Below are 9,638 nucleotides of genomic sequence, written 5' to 3' on the forward strand. Positions count from 1 at the left end.
ACTGCACTTCTATACAGTCAGATTTCTTCCAACCAGACCAGCTGCCCCCTGCTGGCCTGTAGAAAGAATGCAGATTCAAAGCTTCACGTTCAGATGCGCCAACGTCCATCCTTTTTTTACAGCCTATTTGTGACTTGGCCGCCATAGCAGTGGGTATCAGTGTGTTTACAGTTTTGTTTACATGTGAACAAAAAGAAGAACAGGACTGTAACTACATGCAACCAAAGACGTGATTGGTCAATGCATGTGGACTACAAATAAATATGTATATAAATGAATAAAAGCATCTTTCACCATTTTTGTTCATTTAGCCAATTTTTTGCAATAAGTCATCCTCGGCTCGCTGTGTCCACAGAGGACGTGTCCACCTATAAAAGTGTGAGGGCTCAGCAAACTCCAACCCCTCCACCACTGAGGATGTAGGCCCATCCTTCCTGTCCACTCAGTGAGCCGATACACACCAACGTTGATTTTCTCACAAATAATTATTCTTATAAAAATTTAGTCGGCACACCGCAGTAGGATGTTATACTAAAAGCAGTCACAGGTTTATTAACATTGAGATGATCAGATGGTTTACAGTCAATAAAAACATGTTAGTAATATTCAGAGTGAATATAAATGATGTTAAAAACAAAACATCACAGTTTCAGCTAAGAGATGAAGTCTAAATGAGAAGTAATTTATAAGATTGTGTTAACTCCAGGATTACATTAAAAAAGACATTGATTAGCTAAAAACATCCTTGTTCCATGTTTTTGTTAGAGTGCAGTCATGTCGGTGACCTTTCCCTCTGCTCGACTTCACCTACGGAGGACCAAAGCTGACTTCATGAAAATAAAGTAATACAGCTGATAAAAACGACTCATATAAAACACTTTGAAATACAAACGAAAAAATACACAATTTAATTCCTTTTAAATACTTTTTCATGGTCTGTGTTCATCATTTTAAATTCATGTATTAACTTTAGAGAACCTTGAAAATATTATTTCAGTATTTTATGATTTGAGATCAGTTTGAATGAGTCAGACTTCAACTTCCATACAAGAAGTGACTATAATTCTCCTTTTATCCATTTTCCCTATTTCATGTTGTGTTATTTTAGTATTATTATTGATAAATAAATTTACTATTTGAGTATTTTGTGGACATATTATTACTCATTTGTTACTTTTCAGTGTTACATATATTTTGCGATGTATTTGGTCAAGAACGTCTTAGCTCTGTAAATCGTTTTCATTTATGAAAGTTTAAATTATATTTATTTCTAAACACATGTTGTCATTTACAAATGTGTTTATTCATTTGGCCTGTTTGTTTTTCAACAAGTCACCTTTGGTCCTCCGTATATTCGGTGGGTTTGAAACAGACTGCAGGTTATAACTCGTCTTTAATGCAAACAAAGTTTGAATATCACCAATAAAACTCTTCTTCTTTTGTGTCTTCATGTCCCACTGTTACCCTGCAGCGCCCCCCTGTGGTCTGCACAGAGAAACCCGGCAGGTGTGGTGTTTCTGGGCTCAGGTGTGGTGGCGTTTTGGCTTCAGAGCTCACTGCAGCAGGCAGGTGCACTTGGTGCCTTTCTCTTTGTGCATGGTGCCGAACAGCTGAAGGGCCTGGTTGTTGATCAGCTTCCAGAAGTTGTCGAAGGAGATGTTCTGGCCGCTCTGCACACCCATCTGCTCCAGGACCTTACCCAGGCCTTCTTCATTCTCCACCGTCTGCAGGCAGGAAACAGCAAGTCAGTCAGCACTGCTGGAAACACTTAGTGGAAACTCAGGGGAGCGTGATCTCAGGCACAAAGCACTCCACCAACTCTGGTCCAGAATAACAGAGAGGAGGATGTGACCTGCTTCATTACTGTTAGCATGAAAGAGTTTTATTTCATATTTTTTTTTTGCTTCTCTTGTATGCTTAAGCATCCATCCATCCTCTTCCCATTATCCTTTTCAGGGTTGTGGGGGGGCTGGAGCCTATCCCAGCTGTAATGTTAATTCAATATTTTTAACATAATACTGACTCTAATCACTTTTTCCTTTCTTTTCATGCAAAGTGTGTTTTAAGCTTGTTTTAAGACTTTAAAAACAACGTTGAGCTGTCAGTGCACAAAGACTCGATTAGTCTGATTGTTACCTAACGTGGGACGTTCTGCTGACTGATGGCAGTTCGCTGAAGAGAAGCCCATAATTAAATCACCTCTGCGGCGCCCTCTGCTGTGCAGATGACTGCATTTACAGTTGGTGTCCAGGTGATGCAACAAAAAGCAGAATTCTTTACGACAACTTTCAGAAATATCATCAAACTTTAAGCTAAAGGAATCAGTTGCTTTGTCATTTCCAGAGATGGGCAGTAATGCGTTACTGTAATTCGATTGCTTTTTTCAAGTAACGAGTAAAGTAAGGGATTACTATTGCAAAAACTGTAATTAGATTACCGTTACTTTCCCGTCGGAACACTGCGTTACTAAAACCGTGATTTTTTTTTTTTTTTTTTTTGCGAGAATGTCTCACGACAGTGACGTAAGCGAGTGCGACGTTCGTGACAACAGCTGTGTGCAGATCAACAATGGATCACATATCGAGTGCAGAGAGAGTATGAGCGTGCAGCGTTTAAAGCGTGGAAGTACTGACCTTACTTTGAGTTTGATTCCATAAAAAGTGACAAAAACATTAGTGTCCGCTGTGCGTGGGAAGAAAACTTCTTTTTACAGCGAAAAAACCCCTAAACTTCCAACAAGCACCGAGTAGCTACGACGTAATGGGAAACTCACAGAGAAACTCGCGGATTCTTCCACTGACCGCGGCACACCTGCACCAGGGTAAACCTCCGCCTACCCCACTCCTGCTTTACAGGTGAAAATAGAGCAACAGGACCGCTGAGTCTTTGACTTTATTTATTTTCTGCTGTGTTTCACTTGCATCTATTTGAAAGACTGAGTGTAAACACACAAAATATTTTATTTTATGAGCTGGAATGTGCAGAAAATAGGTTTAAATGTTAAACTAATTTATTCAAGTCAGAGAATGTTGCAGATAATTAAATGTTTGCTTGATGCATAAAATTAAAAGATTAAAACTAATAAAACAAGTTTTAAAAAGAGACTTTTCCATCTGATTACATTTTGTATGATGGATTATGTAGAAAAAGTAGAATTGGGCTGAAAGATCTATCACTTTATCACCTATTCAGGTTGTAAATCGTGTTTTTAAAAAGTAACTAAGAAATTACTTTTGAAAATAACTAATCAGTAAAGTAATGGGATTACTTTTGGGGGGAAGTAATTAGTAACTGATTACTTTTTACAAGTAACTTGACCAACGCTGGTCATTTCTAATAAAAGCATGTTGGAGGATCAGTGTGAAATCTAGTTCGGTTGTAGACATGAAGGATTTTTTATTTTAGGAATGATTTGATTGGGAGTATAAAAACAAAGTCTGTTTCTCAGTTGAAGCCCTCAGCGTGGACTGGGATGGATAAATAAGTGACAGAAAAATCTGAGTTTTGCTGACTTTGTTCCAAATAAGGTTTTAAACCCAAAGCACAACAAAAACACTTCAACTTCTACCATCTGTGCAGATTTCCCTTCAGGACTTTCTGAGGACTGTCTCCGTCATAACGTCTCTGATCTGCAGTGAGCATTCCCGAACACGTCAGACGTCACCGAGGACGCATATTATTCCAGCCCCCGCGCTTAATTAACGAGGAACAGACGCATGTTCTCCTGCAGTCTGCTTACTTGGTTAAACAGCCTTTGTTTGGAGACCGAGTTAAATGATTTGTGATTGGAAGACGAGCTGTGATGTCATCAGTACCTTGGCAATTGCCGGCATCTGACTGGAGATCATGGACTGGAACTGGGTGGTGTTCATGGTCGGTCCGTTGTCTGCAGCTTTGTGAAACTCGGTGACCAACGTGTTGAGGGCCAACTCCAGCTCTGAGTACTGAAACAGGAGCAAAACAGCTGCTGTTAGCAATACTGTTATTAATCATCAGGAATCAATAATCAGTGAGAGACTGACAAAAGCTCTTGACCAACAATTTTTAATTAACCGTTCTTTCTTTCTTAATAAAAAGGCAAAGATTACGTCTGAACCAGAGTCACATTGTTTCATATTCCTGGAAACTTTGTTCCCAAACGTAAAAATCAGTGAGAGCTGCTGATCGCTGATTTTAATCATCGTGAAAAATGTCAGGATATCAAGACAACATCTTGAAATCTGTTCCTGAGAGAAAATTGAGTGAAGACGAATACCGATGATAAACGTGTGTTTGACCATCTCATGTCAAACATGAACACTTTTACACTTTATTGAATGTAACAACAACCAAACTGCATGAAACCATCTTTGTAATAATAAAGAAGCCTCTCATGTCTGTCTGCTCTGTGTTGGTCCAGTGTTTGTGATCCTGATGATTTGAACTTTACTTATTGATGAGATAGCCTTTATTTGTCAGTTGCAGGTCTTTTGCCCACAACCGAGATGACAGACCTTGCCGACCGTACATATAATACAGAAACATCACATTGGGGAGACAGGTCAGGCCAGGTAGCGAGGAAAAAAACATCAAAATGTGTAACACAGAAGGATAATACAGGAATGCACAGATATCAACACACCACAGCACAATAAACACAGACAGCAACATGGGGAAGAGTTCCAGTGTGTACATCTGATCTGGGACCGCTACAATCTTCGACTGCGCCTCCAGCTGACCCGATGTCCACATCAGAGGGGAGGTAAGCGTTGGAGGTGGCGTTGGATCCGGGGTAGGGAGGGTGATGCGTCGGTGAGTGCTTATCAGTATATGTATGTGTGTGCGTGTCCAGAGTTCAGCTGAGACAGTGTCCTTCGTCCTGCCAGGCTAAGTAAACAGTCTTCCAGCCAACCCAGGTGGCCTTGCATGGAATGGGAAGGGAAGGAACAGACTCAACACAGTCGTCATCAGGGAGTTGTTGTTCGGCTCCGGCCTTGCAGCTGGTGCCAAAGGGGTATCCGCATGAAGTGATGGTATTTTTTACTTTAGTGCGAACAGCTCATATGAATTTCAAAGCAGTTCTACAGTCCAACACCGGTCTCTCAATCTCCCGTTGGAGAGCCGCGAGCTTCGCCATACTTGCGTTCTGTGATGTTGTCATTTCTTGTGCTCAAGGAGCCGATTCTGAGAACTCACGGCAGTGTGCCTCCCCGAGATGTCATCCAATTTGTGCCCAGAGATGTTATTCCGAGCGAGCCCTTCCGAGATGTATCCAGTCTGCAGTCAGAGATCTTATTCTGAGTGTTCACAGCAGCCATAGCCTCTCCAAGATCTTATCCGTGCTGACTCAATGAGCCCATTTTGAGAAACTCACGCCTCTCCCATCGCTTCAATCCCAGCGGGCAGCCTTGTGGGGGTTTGAACAGCTGGTTCCACTTTCTTAATTCTTCGATAAGTCAGGGCCAAGCCAGCTCCGATCAGCCAGAACCCCGTTACCATGGTTCAGAATAGGTCGATATCTTCAGCACTCAGGCTCACCCGAGCCCAAACTTCTCGTTGAGGAAGGGGTGTCAGTTGCATTTAGGGACCAGTTGATCAAATCCATAATTCCTCTTTATGTTTTAGAAACAGACTGTGAGAGAGTGTTCCAGGGAAAAGGAATACAAAAAACACGAGACTAGACAAGGACATAAGCAGGGAAGATGAGGGAGAGGAGAAAAAGTGCGTCCGCCTCCTCCGAGAGCCAAAGAAGAAAGTCAGCAGCAGATACGAACATTTCCACACACAGTTCATCCTGCTGTAATTTTACAGGTGGGCTTCATCCCCGATGTTAGCGACAGCTTACAGATATAAAACAGATAAAGAACAATTGCTCTACCGCTCCACTCTGACGCCCTTCACCTGTCCTTCCTCTTCACCTGGATCTCATCCCTCAGTTGTCTGTGCATATATAACTGTGACGTTTCCTTAAACGTGTTGATTGGGACTTTGGGTCGCTGGTCTGTTAAATAAACTGGTTTCCTGTTCCCTCCATGACACATTCTGTTTCACCAAGCCTTTATCCAGCGCACATCAAACATGGCAGGTATGTTTCTGGGCACTCAGGGGTTTTCCTGCTTTAGGTTTTAAGTTTGCATCTGTTAGCAGTGCCTGCTCCACTCAGTGTGCGGGGAAGGGCTCTTTGTGATGACCTCCACTGACTTCTTACGCCCACAACCCCCACACTGACCCAAACTCTGACTTTAACCCTAAAACTGAGGCTTAACAGCCAGAATCTGTCCTGATACTCACCCTCTGTGACTGCAGCATCTGATGCATTTAAGGAACGTGTGTAAATTACAGCTACAAGTACACTAGTACTGTCAAATGGACTAAAACATGCAGGAGATTAGAAAGATATCTCTTTTCCTGGGTAACTACAGGGTGCAGCTAAATGACACACAAAGCTGGAATCTGAAGAATTTCTAGCATCACAGATCAGCGTCTCCAATCTGAGCGGGATGATGTTTCGTGTGATAAATCCAGCAGTGCTAAAGAACAGAGGCAGCGAGGTCTCTGCACACGTTTAAAGAAACAGGACGACCCAGCCACAGCGTGTTTCCTCACAAGCACCGGGGTTTTATTCCACCCTCTCTGTACAGACTCATTGTGTCAACACTGGATCTCTGCTGTTACTCATATGCGCCTCACCCCGTCACTAACAGGACGAGGATCTGTCAGCCAATCACAATCTGGACTGATAAGGTGCTCGATTTGATTTGAAATGTCCAATGTTCATATTGCAGTTGTTATGAAGCATTAATCATTTACTCCTGAGTGAGAGATCAGTCGTTACTCTTTAGTGGACAAAAATAAACCCATAAACTGACACAAGCTTCGATTTCTGCACCAAATCTTTTGATTTACGCTCTTCAGTAACAATATTAAGTTTCACACTGGGACAAATCATCCTGGATTTTATTTGTTCGCTACACAAAAATATTAACATCAGAAGTTTCCTCCGAGCTCGAAACTGATTAAGATTGGGCAGGATCACAAAAATAAGGGCAGTAATCTTTAAATTCTAATGAAACATAATGAGGTTCCTGCAGTGTGCGGGGCTGGGTTTGAGCTGTTTGGCTTTGCTTTGCCTCGGCCGAAGCAGAAAGTGTTAAACAGCTGAATGAGATCAGACCGAGCGGCCCTCTGAGGGCTCAGCTGCTGTTGTGAAAGAGGGCGGCGGCTGCAGAAGTCTGCCTGATCCCAAACCAGAAAAACTATTTCTCCTGCTTTAACAGGCGAATTAAAGAGAAAAGATGACTGAACACGAGCCGAGACTCAGAACGTGTCAACCAGCTTTTATGTGTTTTTACTCAGAGGGTCCAAACTGCTTCAGCTCAGTCCAGAGATCCTCTGAAAACCCACTTCATGCGATTGTCCAGCCTCCTTCACCCAGTTCATGTGAGCTGCTTGTGCATGGTGGGTGTAGCTGAAGCAGACGAGCACTTAAAGGGTCTGCTGTCGGCTCCACCTGTATTTTTGCATTCTCAGTCAGTTTAACCTGAGCTCAAATCTGCATCAGCGTTTGGTCCAAAGTAGAAGCTGAATGCAACACTGCCTCCCAGAGGCCAAATGCACCAACTACAGCTTTATTCAAGCGGATTTACAGCTTGTAATGGATTTCCTTACATCCATTTTATTTTGCAGGAACTGCTGTATACTGTGTGCAGAAAAACAGTAGACATAAAACTAACTGTACAAATGATATCAGCTTGAAAACGAATAACGCCAACGCAGTGTGGGAAAGCCCCACTCTTAGGGCATAACGCCACTGCAGACGGGGCATGGATGAGCAAAGTCAAATCCAGGCCAAAGCCCGGCTGCAGCACCAGAGGTCAGAGCAAAAGTACCAAAGCTCTGCTGGCTCCAAAGAAGAGTCAGTCAAGGTTAAACTTTAGAGCTGAAACAAAACAGTTTTAGTCTCTGTAGCTGATTTCCTCCATCACAGATGAATAAAAAGAAATAACTTATTTATTGGGTGAATTGACTTGTTGAGGCTCTAAGTTAGGGGCGTGGCTTCTTTGGCTGACAGGAGTCCACACAGCCGTCTGTTCGGCTTCACTGGACCTGTGGGCCGTGTTTTGGAGCATCTCTAATGTGGTTATCTGACCAACAACATGGCTGCTGTGTGGTTAGGTGTAACAACAGACTGAAGTCTGAGCTCCATTCTGATGAATGAAATTTCAGCAGCCAGTCAGCACGTACCTGTGCTCATGTTTTGCACCTGTACAGTTTATGAAAGCAGCTGCTGAACCAAGCTCGCTACATTTAGCTGATAACTCAGCGCTCTATGGTCAGGTCTGTCCCCAGAACCCCAAAGGCAAACATCACGTACTCAACAGGAAGAGCCAAAAGCCCAATGCCATCTTTTATGTACAGTCTGTTTAAAACTAAACCAAATGGGGAAGGTTTGCTGATACCATCAACCCACATTTATTTTATTCAAATTGAGCCAGGAAAGAAAAGTTTGACTAGAATTTCAGAGCTTCGGCTTCCAGTAACTGCTGTCCTTTATCTGCATGCAGCAGCTGCTTTCATTTTCAGGTCGCCGGCCTCATTATTTCACGTTTCACTGCGCTGCTTTCATTAAAGCGCCTTTAAGCTTATTTATAGAAAATAATCAGTCACACTGATGGAACATTACTTAGCCTTTAAGGTATTATAGTTCTAACCTGGGCTATTCTCATAAATATTACTTTTACTGTATTACTTTCAGAGAAATAAACTCTACGGAGACGCAAACACCGGACAGAGGAGAGAATCTGCACCTCTCGCACCTGGAAGTAAATCAGTGTTCCCGTTTGATTCGACCCGTTTCCTTCATCTCTGTCTCACACATCCTCATAAACTTGATCATTTCTCTCTCCAGCAGCTTCATCGCGCAGCTCTGGGCGCCCGATCACACCCAGCAGTCCTGCGCTCCGCCCGCCGAGCCCGTCTCAGCCGATCGCTCTGATCGACCAGCCGGGGAGTTCGATTATCTTACCTGAGTCTCCATCTCAGAAGTTCGGTCCCAAAAAACGAGTAAAAAACAACAAGAACAACTAATAACTGAAAAACCACCGAAACCGAGGAGCACCGAGCGGAGAGTGCCGGAGGATTTACACGTTTCCTGCTGAGAGTCACACAAAGTCCTCCCACTCACCACACACACAGTGATACACGCGCGAATACACACCCACTGAACACACACACGGACGTGTGAGCCTCCGCTGCTTTCAGACCCTCTAAACTTTGTGTAACCTCTTTGTTTGTCAGCGCTGAGCTCTTATCAGCCCCACCCACACGCGCGCGCACACACACAGAGGGACGTGACCAGTCCAAACTGACAACTAACAGCAGCGTAAGATGAGCTTTCTGGAACAGCCTGTTCAGGTTTGTTCTCAAATTCTTATAATTGTTAATCAGTGGAGACGCGTCACAGGTCCGTCACAGGGAACTGGACCACACCAGCCGGGTGTGTCTCCGAGGGCCTGAATAAGTCATTCTTACGTTTAGAGTAAAAGCAGATCTCTGGCGGTGTTTCTGTTGGGACAGGAGAGACAAACAAGCGGCTCGGGGTCCAGATCCAGCCCGCCAAAGCGTCCGGTCCGCCCCTGGACGTTTTGCAAAGTGTGGAA

The 9,638-nt window shown here is 43.4% G+C and overlaps 1 protein-coding gene across 1 annotated transcript; it reads right to left on the reverse strand.

Annotated features, from left to right (window-relative positions):
- Positions 1-519: 519 nt before the first annotated feature.
- Positions 520-9,190, reverse strand: s100v1 (S100 calcium binding protein V1). Its single transcript, XM_085423978.1, has 3 exons — positions 9,005-9,190; positions 3,816-3,944; positions 520-1,724 (listed from the first exon to the last, which is right to left on the reverse strand). Exons 1-3 carry the CDS (start codon positions 9,014-9,016, stop codon positions 1,554-1,556), a joined length of 312 nt encoding a protein of 103 aa, XP_085280104.1. The 5' UTR covers positions 9,017-9,190; the 3' UTR covers positions 520-1,553.
- Between the last annotated feature and the right edge of the window lie 448 nt (positions 9,191-9,638).

The sequence above is a fragment of the Rhamphochromis longiceps genome, linkage group LG11 (genome assembly GCF_057381845.1).
Source record: "Rhamphochromis longiceps isolate RC_006_pf linkage group LG11, R_longiceps_female_GT1.1, whole genome shotgun sequence".
In the NCBI taxonomy this organism is placed as follows: domain Eukaryota; kingdom Metazoa; phylum Chordata; class Actinopteri; order Cichliformes; family Cichlidae; genus Rhamphochromis; species Rhamphochromis longiceps.

What these genes read in the sequence shown, in the direction of transcription:
- s100v1 (XM_085423978.1), bottom strand. An exon ending in AGATGCCGGCAATTGCCAAG is followed by an intron (nt 1,725 to 3,815) that starts GTACTGATGACA and finishes TCCTGCCTGCAG; the next exon opens with ACGGTGGAGAATGAAGAAGG.